Consider the following 26,316-nt stretch of genomic DNA (forward strand, 5'->3'; position numbering starts at 1 on the left):
TCTTTCGTATGCCAAACAACTTGCAGCATTCATGGAACACAGCTGATTCGAAGTTATGGCCTTGATCCGAATGCAGTCTATAATGCATACCGCGCGTGAAATGTGAAATTATAGGGGTGGCTTATTAGAAGATAATACACATTTTTTTTCGGTTTAGAATTTGTGGTATAAATTGAACATATCATATCTAAAAACAAATAAGTTCTAAGCTTGGAAATCCTCATACTGTAGGCCATTCTCTTTTTAAACTTATTTTAAAGTAAACGTGTAACCAGTCTTAAAGTTTTAAATTTATTTTACTTCATTAACCAGTACCTAATATTTACTTAAACGTGCCTAGATTTTGTAAAGGTATTCTGCTATAGTGAGTATCAATCAAAAAATGTATTGTATCGAATGAAGATGCAGTTAGATAACAGAATATATATATATATCGATATTAAAATTTTATTTTGAAATTAACAGAAAAAAGTTATTTAATTATATAACTATATTTATATTCTTAGTGCTTCTGTTTCAGAGCTACAGTGTTGTATATAAGAACAACAGTTTGAGACTTTTAAGTGTAAAATATTCATTGATTTTGAATACTTATTGCAGCGATGAAGATATAGAGATATTACACTTCGTCACGGTAAAGAAAGGAAAAGAGCTTGGCATTTTCTTTGTTATCGTAACAAAAGAAGACCGTACTGTTCCTGTTTTCAGCGCTCAGCAGCTTCTGAATATTATTGATCTATACAATGAATATCCCAAAAGCAGACTTAATTACACGGTATTGTTTCATTCTCACCTTAGAAAACCAACTTGAAGATTGATTATAGTATATGTTAATAGCTTGAACTTTGGTTATAGTTTATTTTAATAACTCTTGAAAGTGTACGATACTAGTCACAGAAATGTGTCTATGGCATATTAATACTGTGCATAACTCGCAACGAATAGTAACATATTTCTTGTTACGTTTATATGCCATTTCCATAGGCCTATTTAGTTTAATATGTTAACGTATTTAATAAGAACTATTTAATTATTAAAGTACACGTATTTTAACCAATTATACTAGACAGTCACAATTAGATTTAAATGATTTTATTATGTAAAAAAAACAAAAAAAAACTAAGCAGTTGGGTTGATAAAGTTTAAAAAATAGCCCCTCCTCCTTGAATCTGACCTTGGGAACTACAGAATCAGAAAGAGATTTAGAGGTATCTTATCAATGTGTAAACAAATTTATCCTGATCGAAACAAAACCATATATCCCATTGTTATTAGAAAAAAATATAAGAGCATTTTTTCTTCTCCTTGGAAGTAGTAAGTAGGTCGTAATTATTTCTTAATTTGCTTCATTTCAGATATCAAGTTGTTCACAATTTGACAGTTTTCACTGGATAAGAGGAGGACTCATCTGCTTAGCTCTTTCAGCTTTCATCTTCATCCTAATAGGATGGGGGAAATACGTTCCTAGATTAATCAGGTAGAAAATAATTTCACGTTTTTTATGCTGCTTTGTTTCGGACTTTTCTGCTTATACTCTTTGATTTCTACATACACAACACTGATTTATCCTGAATGACTGTGGCTAGTAATACTAACTGTTTCAATAGTGTCTACGATTTTTTTTATTGGTTAACTATCTTATTTTGATATTATTATAGTGGGTATGGTTATTGTAATTGGCTCTTGTCATTTGCTTGTAGTTAATAATTTTAGGTGACGGTTGTCATAACTTACGTTTAATTTCAAAATTATAAACTCTTGTCGCATATAAAATGTTGATTGGTTTACTCTTCATAGTAGTTGACTGTTAAATTTCTTTAGCGGTTTAGTTACCGAATTTTTGTTGTTAAGGCCAGACTTATTCCATAGAAATGGTTTCTTACAGTCGTCTGTTTTATGCTGTCCAGAAGCACTCTAACGGATCACCTATAAGATTAATACTAAAACTCATAGACACAGATCTCGATCGAAAAGTAGGGGACGATTTAAGAAGATATTCGATAATGTTATTATTTATAACAAAAAAGTTCATAGTGACCAGCAGAGGGAGATGTTTCACATTATTCAGTAACATAGACAGCTATGTATGATTGCAGAGTACCGTTTGGAAAAATATAATTATATAATTGTTGTAATAATAATTAATCTGTTCCAAACGTCTGTGATGCATTTTAAGTACGGTAGTACTTAATAGTAGGGATCGCCAACGATTGCAAATAATTCACGCGCCGAAAAACCACCTTATCGAATTCCTAAGCAAAAAACTGACCATTCGAAGTATTGGTTAAGATATGTTATGCGCATATATATATATATATATATACACTAATAATATGCTAAAATGATCTAACAATTCTGGTGTAACAATTCAAAGATTCCTAAAACAGCATCTTTTTGGTCTACTACCTACCTACATACCTGATCACGTCAGTGGGGCTAGATCCTAGACATCTCGGAGAAATCGCTACACGATTTCTCCAGCTTACTTCACTGGTCTGTGGGTAGCCACTTTTGATACTTGGATAATAATACACACACACACACACACACACCCATATATATATATACAGATATAATATAAATGATAAAAATATCATGCACGTACTTAATTATCTTTTCAACCCATCGGATGGCGCTACATACCAGTGGATAGACACGCAACAGTTTCTAAAGGTAATGTATATACTTTATACAGGTATAACATAAAAAGTAAACAAACAAGAGTATAAAAATATGAATTTTAAAATAAAGTAAGGATCCTGCTACAAAAAGTAATGAAACAAGAATCCAAACCATAATCTCAAATTTATAAAATTTAATATTCCCTACTTTGACAGCTTTAGACACTTATCTATAGGCCAAAGTAAGGATTAAATTTTACAAATTTGTGGTTTTAATTCTTGTTTCATTACTTTTTATATCAGGACTCCTACTTCATTTTCAAATTCATAATTTTCTAATACTTTTGTTTAATTAAGTTTTAGGCTATTTGGGACTTATTTTCTTTAAACTCCAATAAAGGCGTTCTTTATTTTTTAAATAAATAAGTAAAATAGGTGTTTTCAACATTTTCTAAGTATTAAATTTCAACGGTTTTGTTTAAAACATATTCATTAAAACACATTTAGTAGAACAGATTCCGCTTTTTCAATTTCATTTTTTTTTTAAGACACGGCAATTTATTGTTTAAATAATGAAATCTTTTCGTAAAGTGTACGTCGCTTGTATACTTAGTGGAAGAGTACAATTAAGTACCCTTCATGTAATCGCTGAGATACCATAAAAGATTGCCGTCGACCAAAGTAGTGCACTAAATCTCGTATATGATGCAATTTGGAACATAGCCTGGAAACCGTCACAGAACGAGAGTCAAGTCGGAAACAGTATCGAACAGGTCATGTTTATAGTTTCCAACCGGGTTAATATATGAAACGAGGGGGGATACGCTGCAATCAAGTATAACACACACACACACACACACAAACAACAAAAAACAAACAGGTCTTTCAAGTGAGGGGACAGATACATATACCCTCCCCTCACTGCTGAAGGTGCAATACCTATGTCCCACCCGGCTCCTCAGATCGGTATCTAAGCTGAAACTCAGGGTTAAATCCTTGTGGTTAATACACTTTATATAGCCCATTGTATAGGAACAAACTTAGTCTTGCTGTCAGACTATATTCATACTGAAGACATGTCATGACAATGGCCAGTTACTTATTTCAAGAACACATGGATACTTACAAATATGTTTGTTTATTTTAAGCACAAAGCTGCACAGTGGGCTATCTTTGCTCTATTCACTGCGGGAATCGAAACTCGATTTTTAGCATTCAGTCTTATCGCTAAGCCACCGGTAAAAGAATCCAAAATACAAAATGTACTATCATAAACATTGTTTATGTAATTTAACCTTGGGATTGAAAAGTCGAGATAAAAAAATGTCAGAAATATCTCAACTAAGTTTTTGATATCAATTATTATGTGACTTTGGTTTATCGTTATATAGAGTCAAACATTTACTGTTAATTTAGTTTAAATTTAGCAACTTCCCCTTGCCAGAAATAATTTATTTGACTGAAATTGTTTTAAAATTATTGTAGTACTAGTATCTGTGATTAAGTATCTGTGGGGCCCGTAGCATTTTTAGAAAACAGGACCCCTATCTGCCAGAAAATATGTTCTTTACCGTCATTGTAATTTTTAAAACTTTAATATGACTGGTATGGTTTTATACATGAGAAACATGTATTTATGTCAAAATTTTTCGCATTGAAATATGTTAATTGTTTTTTCTTATTAATAAGGGGCCCGTAGCATTTGCTACTTATGCTAATAGGCTAATTCGACACGAAGCCTTCCTTCTGTCAAATATGAATTATAAGACTAAAATTGTTTTAAAACTATAACATTATTTGTTTGAAGTTAAACACAAAGCTACTACTTGTATACGCGTTGAAGCACTTTTTATATGCTTTTTTTATACATGTCTGCTGTGGTTTCCAAAAACTCACATTTTTCTCTCGGATATTCATTATTATTTATATTGTTATTGTTTTCAGTATATTTAATGTGTGTGTATATATATATATATATTGTCAAATATCATTACCGTACATGTTATTTATCTGCAGCTTTTAAGTCAACTTAAATTAACATTTTATCTTGTGATTATAATTTTTGAAATCTGTCAGAATACTGATGAAATGAGTTTTTTCCCTGTTCTGTAGATCTCCGATCATGATTCCCAATCAAATCCAATTCATCTTAGGGTCCATTCAAATATTACGCAACGCAGTTTCAAAGTTACATTAACTCCCCCCTTTGGTAACTTACAGCAACACGTTGGCCCTTTCTACCTTTCCCATTTTTACATAATACAACCGTTTCTCCACCCCAACGCACATAAACCACGCGAACATATTAGTTACGGACTTACCGCTGAATGGAACGTACTTTTATTTAAATATTTATCAAAATCCAATGTCTTTCGTTTTATCTTCAGCTACATTATATATCACCCTTTACTTTAGCGTCATCAGACTTTATAAGATTCCATAATGGCTGAGCCACTGAGAAGCACGTGTGTCTGTTTGTAGTTGAATAACAAGTTGTGTTCATTATCAAGTTTTGATGTGGATTTAGACGAAAACTGTGAGATAGAGTGAAAAATATACGTTTGGCAGATGTCCATTCACTGTTACTATCACGAAAACTGACTTATTTTCACCCAATTTACTCCATTCTGTATTCGTTTTAGTTTTTAGTGTTGTGCGCACAAGAGTACGGGCACTACAAAGCAACGTAAAAAGTGACATCCGATATAACGTGTCATAGATTAATACAACCTTCAGTAGGTTTTATTAATAGGCGTACGTCTTTTATATTTAAACTACGATTTTTAAGTTGGTCAAAAGTTTATTACGTAATTCTTAAAGATATTCTTCTCCCCTCATGTAACGTTCGGTAACGCTCAGGATATCCCCCTCCCACACGTTATGTAATATTTGAAAGGCTCCTTAGATTTCTATAACGCCTTTTTTTTTCAGATACTTCGATAATGGTACTGTACTTGAAAACAACAACAAAAAACAATTGCTTTAAAACAGTTGGTGTTCAAGTTTGTAGTCTTGAATATCCGGAAACACGTTTAGGTCCATAATCATGCAAATATTTTAACACACACTTATCAAGGAGTTCATTTACTCCGTTACCAAATTTATAAGAATATATAAGAACATAAATCAAAGTTTGTTTGCTTTTCTAATATAAGTTTGATAATGAACATTTTTGTAAAAACTGAAAGATTTTATGGCTGCATTGCCTTCCTTTTAGTGACTGTAACTTTGAAAATATTAAATAAGATATAATGAAAACTTTAAATAAAACTGTTTTTATGGTTTTAGCTTAAAAAGAAGTGGGAATCCTCAATAGCCGCGACTGTTATTAGAGATGGAGCTATGAGCTAAAAGTTTCAACTTCAATCTATGAGCCGCTATGCCGAGCCTAATTATATGTGTTTATGTAACGAATTTCTACCTGAAGGTATCCAAAGGTTTATTCTTATACCACGAACACTTGGTGACACTGACTGGAACAACTTAGACAAGCCAGTTAGAATGATTTCGTTAGGATAAAATTTTACATTACGCTTGAGAGGAATCACAGAATATAATTATTTCATTTAACAAAAGGAAAACGAATCACACTTGAATTCTGTGGGATATAATGTGCACGTCGCTTGAATCTGTCGTCTCTGAGATATTAAGTAGGAACTGGGTTTGCCGGTGGCGCCACTTTCGGCGAGCTTGTCAGTTCGAAAAGCAATCCTTTGGCTACGAAGAACTGTAAGAAGAAATCTCAATGTTATGAATGTAGAAACTTCAAAGTATAGCTTAACACTTTTTGGAATGACCTTGTTGATCTAAAGGACTTAGGGCAGGGAACAAGGGCAAATTAGTTCTGGAGAAGAGATAGAGAGTTAACTTAATACTACTGAATAGAACGCTTTGTTTTCCTTAATTTCAACAAAAGGAATGATTAAAGTGACTTTTAGAAACCTTTTTATTGATTAAATTTCTTAATTTTTTATACATGTCAATGCAACTTGAAATAAGATACATATATTCATTTATGTCTAGTCTGAATATATGAGTAGAGGCCTAATTATTGCTCTAATTGGAGAAAACCACGAGCGCTGATTTTTGTTCCCACGTTAAAAGTATTTTGGTAATGTTTATAGAGTCAGCGGTAAAACATTTTCGTCACTTTCGACTTGGACGAGTTTGATATTTGACCAAGTAAAGGAGTTAAAGAAAAAATTTAACATTATTCGTGAACGAGAATGGCTTCGTCATAACCTTTTACCAAATATATCCTTTATATCTAAAGTTATCAGAAAAAATCATGTTTGGTCAAAACCTTTTATCTAAGTGTACTTTCATATTTTGTTCATGTCATTTAGCGCGTAGCAGGCATTCTCAGGACTTCTACATTCAGAGACAGCGCCAATCCCTTCCTGATGAGGTGGGTTAGACAAAAAAAAATTAAACAAAAACAAATGAGGGGCTGCACTCTACATCTTGCGGGCACACATGCTGTAATATTTAGTAAGTGAACTAGTTCTTAAAGTAAGCATCTTTTTTGTGTCTGGAGACTCTAGGGGAGGCTAAGACATTTTGGGGTTACTTCAGCCCCCATCAAGACCCCCTTTCCCCCCACTGTCTACACCTGTATATAACAAATAATGTTTTGGGTGGCTGGAATGGTGACTATTCTTCATACGATAAAAGTCATGCCCTGCATACAGTATATGCTAGATATCAAGAAAAAGTGATGGGATTATTGTGTTTTTTTTTTTGTTACCTTTGTTCCTTAGTATTTGTTTTGAATTTCGCGCAAAGCTACACGAGGGCTATTTGCGCCACCCGTCCCTAATTTAGCATTATAAGACTAGAGGGAAGGCAGCTAGTCAGCACCACCCAACTTTTGGGCTACTCTTTTATCAACGAACAGTGGGATTGACCGTTGATATATAACGCTCCCACGGCTGAAAGGGCGAGCATGTTTGGTGTGACGGGGATTCGAACCCGCGACCAGCACAGTATGAGTTGAGCGTTCTAACCACCTGGCCATGTGTTCCTAACTTTGAAGTTAGTTTTATTCGTTTGAAGATGTTATGGCTTTTTTTTTTTATTTCAGTGAAACTGTGAGATTTTCATTTTTTGCAGTTTGGTTTAATCAAGTTAGAGTAGATTTAGCTAGATTTCTTTTTTGTTTAGTTTGTTGTATTTTTATTTATGCTCTGTGTTTAAACTTGACTATTTGACCTGAGTTTTATTTTATCTTTGTTTCATTTTACATGTTCTGATTTTTGTCAGTAATTGTACCAGTTTGTATTTATTTTGATTTTGATTTTGTTTCTGTGTTTATTCTGATTTGGTGTTTGTATTTATTCAGATTTGGTGTTTGTATTTATTCTGATTTGGTGTTTGTATTCATTCAAATTTTGTGTTTGTATTTATTTTGATTTCGTGTTTGTATTTATTCTGATTTCGTGTTTGCATTTATTTTTATTTCATGTTTGTGTTTATTCTGTTTTCGTGTTTGTATTTATTCTGATTTCTTGATCATATTTATTCTGATTTTTTTTTTCTAGTTTAGGTTAGAAATTAATTTGTATTAGTTTCAAACTTTTATTTACTCTAGTTAATGCATCTATAGTTATGCTTTAGCTCAGTTTTAGAGTGCTTTTCACAATTTTTCTCATTTCAACTTACTATATATTAATCTATTTTTTTTGTCTGTTATTGTTTCTCTTCTATCTTCATTTTTATTCCAGTTTTTTAGAGAAGGATTTAAATTATCCCCGTTGATCTTGGCTGATGCTGTTCATATGTACATTCAGTTTGCTGCTTTTTGTAATACATCCTATTTCTTGTTGTTTTCACTCTGTTGACGTACTTGTAATATTCATATGCGAGTACATTTATTTAAATTTGATATATTTTTTTCATGAAGTGAATAATTAACTTAAGACTTACAATTAGGCATTGGAAGAAAATACTTAAGAAAAAAGGCACAGAAGAAAATGAGGAGCTTTTGACCAGGGAAATCAACAAGCCTAAACCTATACACAACAGAGAAGAAATCTATCCACGTTTTAACCAAAACTCTGGGTCGTATGTAGATTTGGTGAACGAAAATTCTCGACCTGATGAAGAAGTTATCATCATGTCAACGTTCCAGAGAAGCACGTCAGAGAGTAATCATCAAGGTGATTAGAAACATCATCAGTGATGTATTTTTTATAAACGTTTTAAATAGAGAAACTCTCTTAACGGTTTCTTCTGTGTTCATTAAAAAAAGTGATTTCATAAGAATTCAGATTAGCGTCAGTTACAAAGAGTGTAAATACCAACAGGTAGTTCTGCTAAAATAACTAAGTATCTGTTTAAATATTTTAGATGCAAAGTCGTCTTAAAATCTAAACTCACCAGGGACTGTTTTCAGTAAGTTATCATTGGTATAGTATCATGAGGCCAATAAATTACATTTTAGGCATACATTTTAAAAAAATAATTAAAATCAAGTCTAATTATTTATATCAATAAATTTATATCTTAGAAAATTGTTAGAAATAATTTAACTAGTTACTAGCTACTAGAGAGAGCGAGGAAAACATTTTTTATAATTACATTTTCAATGGTTTAATTTAGATGTTTGTTTGCTCGCTAAGATGACGTTATGATCTACAAATTTCGCTTTATAGCGAGAAAACTAATACAATATAAATACGAGAATCAGTGAAGCAGTGAGTGAATGAGTATTCAATGAATGATTCAATTCAGTGTTAGTATGAAAACTATCGCGTCTTTTCAGTTACTCAGTGAGTTAGCATATTTGTCTATCAACCAATTAGCACGAAATTTCTGTTGAAAAGTGTATACGTACGTTCTGCGTACATTATTATCGCGGTTTCTGCTGAAATGTTGTTTTTAAACTTGTGTCAAAGTGAACCTAACCTGTAGGAAACGTTACGGGAAAAAAATCGTTATTGAAACGTGAAATGCGCTTGGCGTTATCTTTACCAAATAATCCTAATGATGGGAAACCTTATGATAATAAGTCACATACATATTGTTTACCAGACTTTTGAAACTTATTGAACATTTAATACGTGATCATAACGCACAATCGTGCCTTCGTGGATGTATGTATAAATAAGTTGCACACTATTTAATTGTTGTTTATCTGTATCTTTTGACCCCCACCCCATTAGCACAGCGGTATGTCTGCTGACTTATGACGCTAGAATCCGGGTTTTGATACCCGTGGTGGGCAGAGCACAGATAACCCATTGTGTACCTTTGTGCTTAATTACAAACAAAACAAACTATATCTTTTAAATACTGGTTCGCTGAAAATCCCAGAAAATGTGTGTTGATGACTTTTGAATTATACATGTGTATACCATTCTTTATTTAGAAGGAACTTTTAACGTCACCTGACGAGCGCGTAGCACCAGATTAAGAGTTTTATCGAATGCTGAGGAAACAATTTGTGTGATATATAATGGTGCAGCTTCCAGTTGTCTAATGTTTCGCTAGTGGCAGGTCACAAAGTATGAATGCTGTCTTACGAGCCGGACACTGTTATCAATTTAATAAATGTGTCATGGTTGGTTTTGGTCAATTTTATTAGTATTAAACTCCAATGTTTGTTTGTACTTTAAGTACAAAGCTCCACAAAGGGCTATCTCTGCTCTGCCCATCACGGATATCGAAACCCAATTTTTAGCGTTGTAAGTCCGCAGACATACCGCTGTGCCACGTAGGGGCAAACTCCATTGTAATAAAATGAATTATAATTTCACCCTTACATAATTAGTTTAGAATATATCTTTAATGATGTATATTCAGAAAATTATTCTAAATTTTCATGCACGTTTACATTTAGTTAATCAAAATTGTGTTGACCTTAAGGTCGAAAACATGAACCATCCATTCTTGTTTAGGTAAAAGTTACAGTATGAATCTTTGTTCTTTAGTCGTGCGCAGGAATGAGTGGTATTTTTAGGTTAAACTGATTTCCTCAAAGAGTATTATGTGGGTCCACTTTATAACGGGAGAACTGGCAGGATTAACTACAAAGTGATACTGAATTTATAAACTGACTGAGTTTTAAGCTAAGAAACAAAAAAAAAAAGACTGGAAACAATGTGTAATACAAAATGAGAACAATATTTATTCATTAAAAGACATAAAACACAGCGTGAATACTTGCGCTGGACACTGAACCTCACCTTTAACTGGACTTGGGAATTGATCAATATATATATATATATATTACCTCAAGATGCCTTCCTGTCGTTCCACCCACTTGAGATCCAGTGTATTACTCTTTATTAAATCTAACGTTTCTAATTTAAAGTGAAACGTCGGATTTACCCATAGCAACTGGCAATAACCACGTGATCAGTATTTTTTATTTATTATTTATCAATCTCAAGATATCGTTGAGCCAACTAGTGAAGGACACTGCTGTCATAAACATTCTTGCACGTTACAGCAATACTGCATGTGGGCAGAACAAGTATTATCTCTAGAGAACAACAAATGAACACAGGTAACTAGAACAAAGTCAACTTAATGGTTTCCTGGACCACTTGTTATACGAATATTGTATGTACATAAAATAAACGAAAATTTGTAAAAATTTCTACATATCGCACGTATACACGTTTCTATATGGACTCCAAGGAAGTTCGCCTGTTCAATCAGGTGATACAAAAACCCATATAAGCTGGCTTAGGATGGTTAAAATTGTATGCAGACTAATAGCTGAAGTTTGCAACCTAACGGTTTATTAGATACCATACTAAGATTTTGATCCAATTATAAAAGTTTTAATTACAGACGATTCTGGATCTTGATTTTTTTCGTCTCTATCTTGTGCAGAAATTTTGTACAGCTTATCTCCATCCTCAGTAGTCAGTTGTACAACTTATCTCCATCCTCAGCAGTCAGTCGTACAACTTATCTCCATCCTCAGCAGTCAGTCGTACAACTTATCTCCATCCTCAGCAGTCAGTTGTACAGCTTATCTCCATCCTCAGCAGTCAGTTGTACAACTTATCTCCATCCTCAGCAGTCAGTTGAGTTCAAACCATAGCCAGATTACCTGTTGAACACTTTGTCTTAAAGTAGCTCCCCCCAAAAAGCCCCCCCCCCCAGTGGCACAGCGGTATGTCTGCGGACTTAGAACGCTAGAATCCGGGTTTAGATATCCTATTGTGTAGCTTTGTGCTTAATTACAAACCACCCCCCCCCCCCAAAAAAAATAAAATCGAACTGTGTTCTTTAACTGTACTTTAAAATGAACTACATGAAGAAAACCCTTGAAAACGCGACTAAAAACACCATACGTAATGAAATAACACTTTTAAACGATGAAATAATCTTATACCAAAATAAAAAGTTAATGAAATAGTGCATAATACAAAATACTTTAAATTGAGTGTTATATTTCAACTGACTTTTGCAACAATCAATCTGTAGACATGACAAAAATTACAATATTTGTAGCTTTACATGTTTATATTGTGATTAAATTTCATTATTTTGATTAAATGTAAATTATTTTATAATTGAGTTATCGATACTTTTTAGCGAAAAATTTGATTATTTTCCCTATTGAAAACTTCGAGAATGTGCGGCCTGATGCAATATCTTCCTTTTTTTTGGGGGGGGGGGTCTTAATTGTTTTTGTGTGTGTTTCAACATATGACATATTGACTTTCACATTGTTGAATTTTTGTTAGTAGTTGATCGTTAATAAAGGTCCTAATTGTAAAAAAAGGTGCATGGTGGAGTTGGAGGGCCATGTTTGGTTAATCTGGTACTAATTTACACCATTAGATCCTCGCTAGTAAGTAAGTATATAGAACAGTGTGAATAAATATTTATTTTACCCGTTCACTTATGTTCCTTTGCCATATTTGGAATATCACTCAGATAACATTTTCAGGATCTACATTTTGCAGCTATTGTAAATTTATTTATTGGTTATCGAAGTACCTTAATACCATAGACCAGTTAAAAAGCAATATTTTGGTTTAGTGACAAAAGGATTTGTTATTATGGAATTTATTTTTAACGTATTTCTTTTTTGCGTTTGACTTTCTGGTACCTTAACGTTTGTTTGTTTGTAGTTTAAGCACAAAGCTATACCATGAGCTTTGCCCACCACGGGTATCGAAAACTGGTTTCTAGCGTTGTAAGTTCGCAGGCACGCCGCTGTGCCACTGGGGGCATAACGTTTGTAAATCGTGGTCATGGAAGGGCCTTTTCTGAGTCCATGTAGAACTTACAGAGGAGCGATGGAAAGTATATTATTCCAGTGAGGATTGATCTTAGTATGTGGAAGGGGCTAAGAAAAACACTCTTATAGACACGGGGATAATAACAATTTTGATTGTATATTTTTGTACCTAACTCAGCCAGATTCAGGGAAGAACAGACCCATAATAAAAACATTTAGAGGATCTACGGTTTTGCAGACCCTACTCATTTACATGAAAAGAAATCAGTGTAGCTGATACCACACTATATATCTATAGAAACCATTATGTGTTTCTCAATACAGGTATTCCAAATGTAGCTTTGGGTCGCGGGTTCGAATCCCCGTCCCACCAAACATGCTCGCCCTTTCAGCCGTTGGGCCGATATAATGTGACAGTCAATCCCACTATTCGTTGGAAAATAGTAGCCCAAGAGTAGGCGGTGGGTGATGATGATTAGCTGCCTCCCCTCTAGCCTTACACTATAAATTTAGGTCTACTAACAAACAAACAATCTCTTTGTCCCCCACCCCAATAAAAAAACAACAGAATCTCCGTTGCAAACAAACAAATTGTGTCAGATATATTTATAAGGCAGTGATATACGATGCTTTAGAAAAATATGGATTATCTAAAAATTTCCTCCGTTAGACTTAAGGGATAGTACCTACAATTTTACCTCGACCGTTGAGCTCATAGATTTAATTTGTAACAAGCGTTTTCATTCAGTGTCCTCTTTTTCCTCAGCAAATGAAATTCAAATATATGTTATTCTGAGCAAATCAGAGGCCATATTCTCATGTACCTGTTATGGTTTGCATGCTGTTATATATGTGTTTTAGTATGCATACACTATATATTTCACTCTCCCATGGTGTACTCGTAGTTTCTACACGATTTTTTATTTATTTTTTAGATTCTAATTTGGAACTTACCAAATTAATTTGAGATCATGTATTAAGGATTCCTTCACGGAAGCTAGCTACTGGTTCATGGGATAGTTGAATTATATCTTACTTTACCTCGAGTATATAGGACTTGTTGGCAACTGACACGTAGAATAGTTTTCGAATAGTTGTAATACAGTTTTCTGATTGGTCAGATATAAAGATGAATTAGCAGGTTTACAGTAATCGCGAAGCCAAGATTCGCTCATGAAATTCTGCGTTGTTTCATGTTTGTTTCTTCCAGTAACTGTTGACCGTGGGTGTTTTATTCTTTTATTCGCTAAATACAATTTGACATCATAATGCAATAGTTATGTCACCAACTAATCAGCGTCTTACCTTTAATTCTTCAACAAATAAAGTGTTTTATTTCAATTTTAAGATTGAGAGCTTATATACTAAAAACCGGGTTTCGATATCTTTGGTGGACAGAGAGTAGATGGCACAATATGTAGCTTTTCGCTTAAACACAAACAAAACAAACTTAGTGAATATGTTGATACACACTGTGTGGTTATAAGTTGAACAGTTTCTTGTTTGTTTGTTTTGTTGAATTTCTCGCAAAGCTACACAATGGGCGTTAGCTGTCCCTGATGTTGAAGTGATGATAGACTAGAAGGAAGGCAGCTAGTCAACACCACCCACACTCATGGATTACTCTTTACCAATGAATAGTGAGAATTACTGTCAAATTTTAACGCCCCCATGGCTGAAAAGGAGAGCACGTTCGGTAAAGGGATTCAAACCCGTGACCCACATTTTGTTAGTTGAGTTCCCTAACCACTAGGCCATGCCAGGTCCAAAAAAAGAGTTTGTAAGATTATGTTTCTTAACAATAAAACCAATTTCAGTCACGTTGATCAGAACAATTATTAAGACTCAATTATTCTTTCAGAATGAAAGAATATTAAAAATGGCTGTGTAAACGGAATTTACGCAAGATAAGGATAAGAGAGTGTTGTAACTATCAAATTATTCTATAAAGCTCTTCGAAGACTACAGCATAAGATCAGAAAATAGACATATATTCAACAGTATTCGTCAGCACTAAATAACAAATGACATCAAAATCTGGAAAAGTGCTTAGTGGCTCCATTGGAGCTATATGACGATAGCTGTAAATCCAAGTAAAAAATTATTATTATACTTAATAGAATATATACATATATATGTGTGTATTCAGCTCGCGGAATATCTATTAGAGTTTTACGATGAGATTTAAACATGCTGTGTTAATTTAAAGTGTGCCAATCTTTTATTATTTTCCTACCTTGATTTAGAAACTGATAGCAGCGAGGTACGTTCCAACCTTTCTTATCAGAAAATGAAAGTAGGAACTGCAGCACATTGGGCAAAAAACAAGAGAGTCAGCGATAACTTTAAACCTGGGTCTACCACAAATACCAAATCATTGTCCAACGGTTCTTCTCACACATCTGAAGATTCGTAAGTAAATTGTTTAACTTTCATTTAAAAAAATTGTAAAACCTAAAAGTATAAATATAGTAAAATTCCCTTACATATTACCTACATATGTAAACAGATTAATGTTTTATAAAGATTTTTACGCACACATACGGTGCAAGGCACTCCATTTCTGTGTATATGCAAAATATACTGATTATTTAATGTGTTAGATGATTGCCTGTTGGATATACAAGACTGTTTAGTGTAAGTGTTATTACTTTGTTTATTTTGTGACTTAATATTTAACGATTGTTTAATTTTTAAAACAGGGGTGTTGAAGATGGAATGTTTTAAAGGTGTTAGTTGTGACAAATTTCGTTACATAACTCTGTACAAATCTTACTTTGTGTTTGCAATTACAGTGTTGTCTAGGCTTTACTAATATTGTTACGTCACATTACTCGAATCTCGGTATTTTTCTCTTTACCTCAACTGAGTATTCTTACATCATCGCGTCGCGTAGCTTATAGAAAGTTCCAGGCCTCAATGATCAACGTATATATATAGAGGACCAAGTGAGCGCAAGTTTAGAACTAAAGAAGCAAAGTGAAGTGAAGTAAAGTGCAGTTCAGTCAGAAAAATAGTTAACAAAAGAAAACGTGAAGTTAGCTGGCGTGTGAGTGATTAGCTTTAACGGGTGATATTTTAAAATGAGTTTCACAATTTAATAGAGATAAGGAGAATAATTTGTCTTGTCAAAGGGTGTGCTAAGGTAATTGAACCAGTCTGTGGGAACTTTGATGAAAAGGAGACAATTATTTTAAGTGAAAGATACAACTGTGGCAACCCACAGAGTAACGTAAGTGAATTATTCACTGATTTGTATTGTTAAAAAAGAAGATGAAGAAAAAGAATTCATATGTCAATTGGATTCTAAAGTAATTGAATCAACCTGAGTGGACTTTTGACAAGAAAAGATAATCATTTAGAGTTTGAGATACAACTGTGATATCCATAGTGTAAAGAATTTGTGTACATACGTTTGAATTCTTTTGAATATATTGTTTTAAAACAAATGGAATGTGTGCTGTCCGTTTATTGTCGAATTTATCGCCAACAAGTCACAGACACCTACTGTAGAAGAATCCCACCCCATATTCTTAAAACCCCGACATTGCCTGACCTCTATGAATAAAGAATTATTGTCATATCATAGTTAGTTTAGTATGCAAGACAATGGGTGAAATCAAAGATCTTTTAAAGGGGCACGATAGGGAGATTCCAAGCATCACTCAAATACCTTAACGATACTTTTAACAAAATTTGACTGTGTTCCAGTAGAATAATTTCTTGAACAAAGGACAGGATTCAATTGTCGTTCATACTACGTGAAGAACGTTACAAAATCTGTGATATGGTAACCAACATCTTGCCAGAGAACCCCTTATTTCAGATACAAATAGAAAGAAAAGCTTCAGCGCATGGCACTTCGAGTGGAAACTAAGTGACTTATGACTTGATTTGATTGGTCAATTTTGAACGTTTTCTATGATTACGGTACAATAAAAATATAGAAGAAACCGTACGAGGCACTTAGTCCTTTTTGTGCTGTTCCAGTGACGTGGACTGCTGGAGGTGGTGCAGAGAATGTTTATATTTCATAGTTCGTATCGTTTGTTTTGTTTAAAAGAGTGATTAATATCTAAAATGTACGTAAATATTTATTACTTGTTATCATTTTCGCTCCACAATGTGCTTTTCCACCCTGATGAACAAGGGATTTCCAAGTCAATTGAACAATTTATGGTCTCATTTCCCGAATCTTATTTGGAGAACAAAACAGTGACTTCATTTGTCCTCTTTAGCCAACACCTTCTTTAGACATAAATTCCATTGACCGTCAATGGGATGAACATGGATACCACATTCATCAAAGACTGACGTCTGTGAATCACTTAGACGTTATGCACCTTGAAGAATGGGTTGTTATCGAACAAAACACTTTTCGGTACTTTATAGAAGGTTTATAGCACGACAAGTCCAAGCAATCATCAGTCTAATATTAAACGGGGATGGAAGGTGAAGAAGTCCTAATAATACCGAGTCAGTAATATATACTTGTGATGGCATAATATATATTTTCATCTATTTAAGTCTGTGACTACAGAGTCGAAAATAATTCAAGTTTATAGACAGTCAAAATAAACACTTGCTACTTTAAAATAAATTTACTGCATTTGCTTATATTTATATTGAAAACAACACATTACTCTGTGACATGAGCTTTACACAGCTATGAAGTAAGAGCACTAGCGCCAATTTTTCCAAACGATTGGGAGTTTTAGGTCAATATTTTGTACATCTTAAACGAGCTCAGCAGTCAATTGACTTTTGGGGTGTTCAAGAAATGGGGTTGCTGTTAATGGGTTATTATTAATTGTTTCTGAAGATTAAATCTTCAATATTTATTTTTCAGAGAAAACGATGAACACATTTATGAAAAAGTCGAAGCTAGAAAAAATGGGAAAATAGAACAGATAAACGATAGACCTACGAACCAGATAAATGAAAGTATACAAGAAGAACAAATGGAGAATAAGTCTCGAGACCACATAAGTGAAGACACGGAAAACAAAGATGATATTACAACAAAACTATAGATTCGTGGGAGACTGTATTTGGTTTGGCGACTCAATATTAGACCAGTTATTCCAGCTTTCGAGAAATTAATTGTATACAACAAAAGCGAAAACAATCTTATTATTATAAATTAATTATTTCTTTATGTTGATAAATTATTTCTATCTAGTTTTGTTCTTATGTTACGCTTCAGAAAGTTTCTGAAAATTACATTTATCAAAGTAGAAAAACAAAAATCGGTATGCTTTTTATATTTGTGAATTTTCTTTTGGAATACCACATTGTATAAGAAGTGTCATCATTGGGGACAGTGGCAGCTCTAAAGATGATGGATATGGTATATACGCCATTAGTTACTGTCTTTTTGGTTGGAAACTTTTCTTAGAATAGCTTTTAGATCTATTACATTTAGTGGTAAAAATTACTTTATAAAATGAAACAAGAGTAATATGAGCGTTTCCTTTGTTTGGGAAAATTAAAAAATACTTGGTATCTTAAAATGTTCTTATTTTTTGTATAAGAAAATGAGACAGGAAGGATTAATTTAAAAACTCGCATTCTGAGCAGGAGGATTCAAAATAAAAAAAAAGAGTTGGAACAACGCTTGTTATGAATTTCGCGCAAAGCTACACGAGGGTTATCTGCGCTAGCCGTCCCTAATTTAGCAGTAAAAGACTAGAGGGAAGCAAGCTGATCAACACCACTCACCGCCATCTCTTGGGATACTCTTTTACCAACGAATAGTGGGATTGATCGTCACATTATAACGTCCTCACGTCTAAAAGGGCGAGCATGTTTGGTGGGAGGTGGATTCAAACTCGCGACCATCAGATTGCGAGTTGAGCACCCTATCCACCTGGCCATGTACTCGCTATTCCAACGTTTTATTTATAAAAGGTGTCTTTATTGCTTCTCTTACATTCAGTAGCTTATATACACGAAAGATCCGCGATGAATTTAAATACTTTTTTATCAACGGGCCCCCCAGTGGCACAGCGGTATGTCTGCGGACTTACAACACTAGAAACCGGGTTTCGATACCCGTGGTGGGCATAGATAGCCCTTTGTGTAGCTTTGTGCTTAACTACAAACAAACTTATCAACGGGACTAAATATTTCAGTTTATTATTAAACATGTTTTGTACACGTTATCTACTGAAAATTGATTATGAATTTTATTAGTAAATAATTTTAAAAAATGATTGAATTTTTTATTCTTATTTTATCAACTGTGTTTTTATTTACTATTTTAATATTAAATGTTAACGATATTTGTTTTTTAGTTTCCTTTAATTCTTAAAAAAAATGTCTGCAATTTTTGCAAGATAAAAATAATTAAACTGTGTCAACAAATAAGTAACATCTATATTCAAATTTTGTAATGATTATTTTTAATTGATTGTTAGAAGTAATATGAAGAAATATATTTCTTATAGATTTTTTTTTACAAATCCCATTGTACAAGAAGAAGCTAATGTAGATACGTTTAAAAGTTACTCAACTTTAATGACAAAATCATATAATTAAACGTTGAATTTTCTCTAGTTTTTGTTGAATAGGCTACTGTAGTGTACAACTTTGTTGATGAAATGACTGCTTATCTTACTTATATTCATTACATATAGAAATTTTATAGCAAAAATCATACAGCTGTATTTTAACTCTATAATTATACTCAACTGTTTATTGGCCATGATGTATTTCTTACAGAGAGATTGAAAGTTACATATACATTTTAAATATGTTTTCTCGATGTTTCTTCCATCTCAAGAAATGAGTAACAAGGCAAAAACTTGTAATCCATGCAGCAGTAAACTTAAGGGTTTTTAACGCTAAAATTCGGATTCGGTCTTTGTGGTGAGTATAACGCAGGCAGCCCATTGTTCAGCTTTGGGCTTAAAACAAATAATCAATTTAAAATATATTTATCATATATGCAATATCTTAAACAGTATTCTAATCAATTTTAAAAAAATATGCAAAACATAAAGTGCTATGCCACAACCATTCTTACACTATTTTATTATAGTTATCTAATCGTCCATACTTAAAATATTTAAAATCCAAAATACTGATCCAAACTGTATCGGAATAAAGTATTTCTACATGATGCTAAAAGTATAACATTGATGAATTATTTAACAACATTCTGTTGTAACGTATTCTATGGAAGGGTGGATTAAGTTTGTTATTCGGTAAAAACAACGCAAAGTACAGTCTACTTACTTGTAGCTAGTTATCTGTATCTTTATTAATATTCTACAGGCCACTTCAATAGTAGGCCCAACTTTATAAATAATGCTTCGATACTACGCCTAATTCACAAATAAATCTTTTCTCTTACCAAGCTTACATATCATACCTTTCTTATATCAACGATACAATTTAAAACTGGTTCAATAACACACTCATTAATCCACCGATAACAGATTCATTAACTAATAAATAAATTGACTGACTCACTGAATGAATGAATTCTTTTAAACTCGTTCAGTTACTAATTAACTAACTCACTCTCTCTGGTGTTTAAATATTATAACATTTCTCCCCAAATTTTCAGAGAATTCCAGACATCAGGCACCCACCACCTCACGACAGTTCTAAAACTAATGAAACCCCCAGACGTTACACATAATTACTATGTAATGTTAAAACTTCCTCCAGTGAAAAACAACAAAAATTCATGAATTAAAATATTAAAAACATAGCCCACAACAATTCATTATAGTTTTGAAAATACCATTAACTCAGAAAAAACATTTAGAGCTTCTAAAATTGTATTTGTAGTCACATTTATGACAAAGCTTTTATAGTAACGTTGTTATTTCGTTGACGGTTTCCTTTAACTTATATGGTGAAAATAATTTAAAGTCCAGTCCACGTAAATGATAACAAATTACTTTATTTCTTCCTTAAAGCTTTTACAAACTGCCTTCACTGTATACAGTTGTAGACCACTTTTACAAATGACGCTTACTGCACCACACTAACGTAAAGAATAAACTATCTTGTATTTAATATCAACCCCCGAATTCCTTAAATTTTAGGTCTATCTGATCTTAAACTTATCATTATGACCCTCTAGCTAACAAACAATTTACAACACTGTCCCCTTCCTGGATTGTAAAGATTTATTATAAAATAGATACATAAAAAACTACACTAAACTATCCATTCACCAAGTATTTTTTTGTGTTTTTCGATGGGATGTTGTCTTATCCCTTGTTGTTACCTGTAACTGGAGGAGTTCGTCCTGGGTAGGTGGTCCAATGAATCTATTAACGGTTCCATTCTTGATGATCCTCTGGAAGTAATCTTGACCGAAACTCTGAGCCCCTCAGCAGATTACGTTTTTGCCTTGAAGTTGTTATCCAAAGTTACTAGATGGCATTCTCTCACCAGAATATTTACAAATGTGATCACAATGGATGACCTTTGGCTTGGATTTCTTATCCTGCTGTATTTTCTAAATCACATCACGGATTCTTTCAGCACAGCATATGGGCACCCTCCAGTATGTATTTAATTTTGGAGCTTGTCCTTTCTTACGTCGGGGATTATACAGTCATAACATGTCATTTCAATGAATTCAGTGCTTTGAGCATTAACACCATCGCTACCTGATTTAATTCTTTTTGGGGTGGAATCATGTATGACATTAATAGTGTTCCTTAATCCCTCTAAATATTCTGTATAGGGCTTTTCTGAGTAACTATTCTCCAGATGAGAATACAGGAGGTCCAATGGCACTTTAAGTTTTCTACTAAACATCAGTGATGATCTTGGATTGCCGGTAGCTTCATGTGCTGCTGTATGATAACTTATCAGTAACAGTGAAAGATCTTTATCCCACATTTTCTGATGTTCAACCATATAAATGGCTCGTTGATTTAACAGTGTGCAGTAGGATTTCTCCACCATGACATCAGAAGATGGATGAAAGGCTCTTGTCCGGCTCTTTGAAATCCAATGATCCTACACATTTCCACAAAAAGTCTTATTCATTGTTCTGTCGCTGATCTCATTGAAGTTCCATAGGCACACCAAATCTTAACACAAATTCTTTGAGTTTTCCTGGTTAGGAATAGCATATGTTGTTGGCCAATTAATGTAAAAGTCCATCATAACCATGATGCATCTATTCCTATTGTTACTCTGTGGCAGAGGATCAAGCTGTCGTAACAATATTGACAGTAACCTTTAAGTGGTGCTCTGACACAATCCTGCTGAAGCTGTCCATGGTGTTTCTTTCATGGACCTTTTCATTCACAACATAATTTACACGTTCTACACCAATTGTTCATAAACCCGAAATACCAAATGTGTTAGAAGCATTCTCTTACTTGATCCAGTGTTTTCTTAACACCCTAGTGCCCAGCCATTGGAAAGTTTTTGGCATGATAGAGTACTTCAGAATGTAGAGACTTGGGAAGTACGAATTGCAGTAGTTGTTTCTGTTCATTGGTATCTTCCCATTTCTGACATAATAAACCCTCTCTTTTAAGCATAAGGAATCCCATTTGGCTCAATAAGCTTTATTTTCAGCCGGTATGGAGCGACTTTTTGCCATGATAATTTTTCTGCACTATTCTTGAGCCAATGAACAATTAATTTTAATCTCTTATATCTTGCGTGAGCATCTTTCAAACGAGTGTTGAACCACACCAGTTCTTCATCATCACTTGTGGATAACACTTCTCAAGTTACACTTTCTGTAATTTAGGTTGGTTGTACTTACTGTCTTATGTTTACCTCTTTACACAATGTTTACAATCTTCATTAATGCAAGGTATTTGGGATAATGTATCAGCATGTAATGATAATGTATCAGGGTGATGCTCGATTCTAAAGTTGTATTCCCGGAGTTTTGGAGCCATCTTACTATCTGACCTTCTGGGTTGTGAAAATTTGACAGTCCTTTCAATGCTGCATGAACTGTCTGGAGCATAAACATTTGTCCATATAGACAATGAGGGAAGTGATTCAGAAATCGAATAACATTTAGTAGCTCCTTTCGTGATGTACAATACCTCTTTTTGTTTGCTGCTATAGTAGGCAATCACACGTTCTCTCCACGTTGTATTTGTGAGAAAACCAAAAACTGCTTATACTGCAAACTCACTGACATCTGTATCTAAAGTTAGTGAATCTTCCAAGCTGAGTACACAAATACAGAAATAGTGCCCAGTTCCTCCTTCAATTTGTTGAATGTATGTTCACAATAGGCATTCCAACAGAATGGGGTTTGGGGTCCTTTTTAATTCACCATATAGTAACGCAAATTAATTTAGGTGTGTGAATATTATTATAACATATCGTTTAATTTATTATTCGATTCTATACAATGGACTAACTACTTAATATGTTACAGATTTCTTTTCATTTTCACTGATGACGTTTTATTTTTTTCAAGTAATTTCTGTAAGGTCATTTGACATTGGTCAATTCTGTACAAAGTCAGTCTTCAAGGGATCGGTGAAATCTCCTCGTCTCCTGACTATGTGTCCCAGGAACTCACCTCTACTCTACTTCTCCTTGTTCCTTCATGGCTTCTATCTCTTGAAAAGTCTCAACCAATTTTGTAAGTGTAAGTCGTCTTGCTAACAAATGTTTTGGGCATGCTTCACCAGTATCAATCTTGTGATGTATTTTATTTATTGGACCTAAATAGTGAGTTCCAGTGGAGGAGGTGTCTTGATATTTTGTGAGCAAGTTATGTGACCACCAGCATTTATCAGTTGTAGGACCCCCACAACTGTTGTCATACAACTCTCGCAAATGAGGTGGTAAGATCTTCTCATGCAAATATTTGAGTTCAGACTTCCTGCATCGTTCCTTAAAAATGGTTACTTTTGATGTTCTTTGATATAGAAATATGCCTGTACAGCCTCAATTCTAGCAATGTCTCATTAAGATTTTATCCGAATTTTTGGTTTGATGTGTACATGGTTCTAATGATGACATCTTTATTTTTTAGATTCACGAAAGTTCTACCAACCATTAATCCATGTTTAATTCTATTATTGCTCAGTCAGTAGATGTAAACCTATTTTTAGCAAGTCCTGGTGTGAAAATTTCACTTATTGGTGGTACAATGACTGCTTTTCTTGTTATTACAGGAAGTTTACTATATGTTGTAAGAATTGCCATGTTGTGCACAAGGATTGTCTAATCATAAACTGTGAAGCTATTGGAAGATAGAATAAACCAGGCATTCATGTTTACACATGAAATATGTTCCCAATATACACTCTTCTATGATTTCAATTATCCACAAATCATGAGGCATCCTCTAATTTCCCTTTTGTTGGAATCTTATGGCCACTTGCTGTTCACAACACAGGCAGATGTAATAGTATTCTAAGGTGAGATTTTCTGATGTCTGGCTAGCCCTTAGTTGTCCATTTCTTCTCGTTGGGCTTGAATGCCCATCCTTAGGGTATTGCTTTGTTGGTGTCTTAATAGCTGTGGATTATTCACAGTCTCATCTGAATTGGCTAGGCTTACCATCTCTATTACAACTTATTCTTTCTGATATCCTTTGGGAAGAATTTTTACTCCCTTCAAAATTTTGCTGCATGTTTTTGGAAATATGATGCTTCATGTTACACTTTAAATACTCATTATTCTATGGCTTATTTCCTCTATTCTGTGCAACTAGTTGTATAATTTATCCTTTTAATTATTCTGAACTGTTGTTAATTGGAGTTGATGGTTTTATACTACTCGATATAATGATCCTGTAACTTTGAGGTCGTATTTTCAGCTGTTTATCTACTATTTTAAAGGATTCTAGTTTCATTGACAATAGCAGAACTTGTTTTAAGGATTTACATTTGCTTTTTTTAGCCTAATTCTCATATCTTCATCTGTTATGGCATCTATAAATTGGTCACGTACCAATTAATTCATAATTTCATGAGAAGTATTTGGGTAAGATAATTGGACAAGCCTTTGCAATTCTTCACCAAGTTCGCCTAAGAAATTTTCCTTCCTCTGTACTTTGTTATAGAACTTTGCTTTGGATATTTCCTTCTGATGTGTTACTCCAAACCTGTTGGATAATGGGTGACTTGTTCGCTATTCCACCCCCTAACTATAGAAATGCTTTTGCACTGAGCCTTGTATGACTGCCATGGTACCTTCCCATTATAGTCCATTGGTACCTTCCCATTATAGTCCATTGGTTTCTATATTGGCTGATGTTGAACTAGCCAGGTGAATTCTGAAACTGGATTTGGTAGCATCATGGCTGAAGAAGTCCAGGAAGGTCCTTCAATAACAAGTGGTACAACAAAGTGGTAATAGTTATAGATCAAGTAAGTTCTCCTTTTCCATATCTGGTAGAAAATGATGTTTTTGGTTGGAATAGTCAAGCCATGTAGAAGTGGTGTGGGTAGTTTAAACTTTGTATTTAATAATTCGTTTTCCAGATGCTTTTATCTGTCACTGTTCTATTTCACATCATTGTTGTCTTTCTTTGCTTCTATTTTGTCTTCATTAATTTTGTCATCCCAACTTTACTGTACTTTTTCAATTTTGTCATTACAGCGTTTCCATGCTTCTTCAATCGTATTCTTGTGAATTTTTTGTACACCTTCATTAGTTTTATCGATCTTATCTTTAATCAGATTTATTCATAATCTAAATTATTCCTTGAATATTATTATTACCTTCATAGTTGAACCTGAATCTGAAGTATATTCAATGCTCTATCTATTTTAGCCAAATAATTGTCCCTCCACCCTCCAGTGACTCAGCAGTAGGTCAAGTGACTTATAACGCTAAAAAAGCAAGTTTCAATACTCAGGGTGAGCACAGCATATATAACTCATTATAAAGTAAAATAAAATCATTTCACTTCTGACGCTAATGTTGTAGCATCGATCTTTCATTAATGGGCTTTTTAAAATCATTTGTTGAAAATAATTCGAAGTACATTCCATGTAAACGGCAACAAATTAAATTATTTCTTCCTAAACATTTTTACAAGCTGCATTCACTGCGCACAGTTGTAGGTCATGTTTACAAGTAATACTGACTGCACTATATTAATATACAAAATAAACTTACATGTACCATTTCACAGATGAAATGAAAAAGCAAACAAACGGTGTCTGATTTGCTCTACTGGCTAGAAATGACTCTACTATCTTGAAACAACTCTCCAACCCAATCTTGATGACTATCTCGGACTTATAATTTAGCATGGAACGTACTAGAAACCTGACGTCGAATGCAATAGAATCAAAACGAATCAATAGAAACAAAACGATCACTATATTATTATTATCATTAGTAGTAATGAAAATAATTGTTAATGGAACATGTATGGCAATCGCAGGAACTTTTTTCTCACTTATTGCTGCATAGAATAGATTTCTAGATGTCGCTTTGTGTGACAGTTGTTGGTTGCTGGTACAGTGTGGAAGATAGGTTATACTATCAATCGTTTATCATTTTTTCAATCGTGTTAGT

The 26,316-nt window shown here is 33.6% G+C and overlaps 1 protein-coding gene across 2 annotated transcripts in view; it reads left to right on the top strand.

Annotated features, from left to right (window-relative positions):
- The window catches only part of LOC106458514, a 45,687-nt gene extending 27,157 nt beyond the window's left edge, over positions 1 to 18,530 (top strand). For both annotated transcript variants that reach the window (XM_022384746.1, XM_022384747.1), the window contains 5 exons: positions 601 to 775; positions 1,356 to 1,477; positions 8,553 to 8,779; positions 15,072 to 15,237; positions 17,675 to 18,530. In XM_022384746.1, the coding sequence (XP_022240454.1) occupies positions 601 to 775; positions 1,356 to 1,477; positions 8,553 to 8,779; positions 15,072 to 15,237; positions 17,675 to 17,858 (874 nt within the window). In that variant the 3' untranslated portion in view covers positions 17,859 to 18,530. The remainder of the gene's footprint in view (positions 1 to 600; positions 776 to 1,355; positions 1,478 to 8,552; positions 8,780 to 15,071; positions 15,238 to 17,674) is intronic.
- Positions 18,531 to 26,316: the final 7,786 nt, after the last annotated feature.

This window comes from Limulus polyphemus, unplaced genomic scaffold (genome assembly GCF_000517525.1).
Source record: "Limulus polyphemus unplaced genomic scaffold, Limulus_polyphemus-2.1.2 Scaffold479, whole genome shotgun sequence".
NCBI lineage: Eukaryota > Metazoa > Arthropoda > Merostomata > Xiphosura > Limulidae > Limulus > Limulus polyphemus.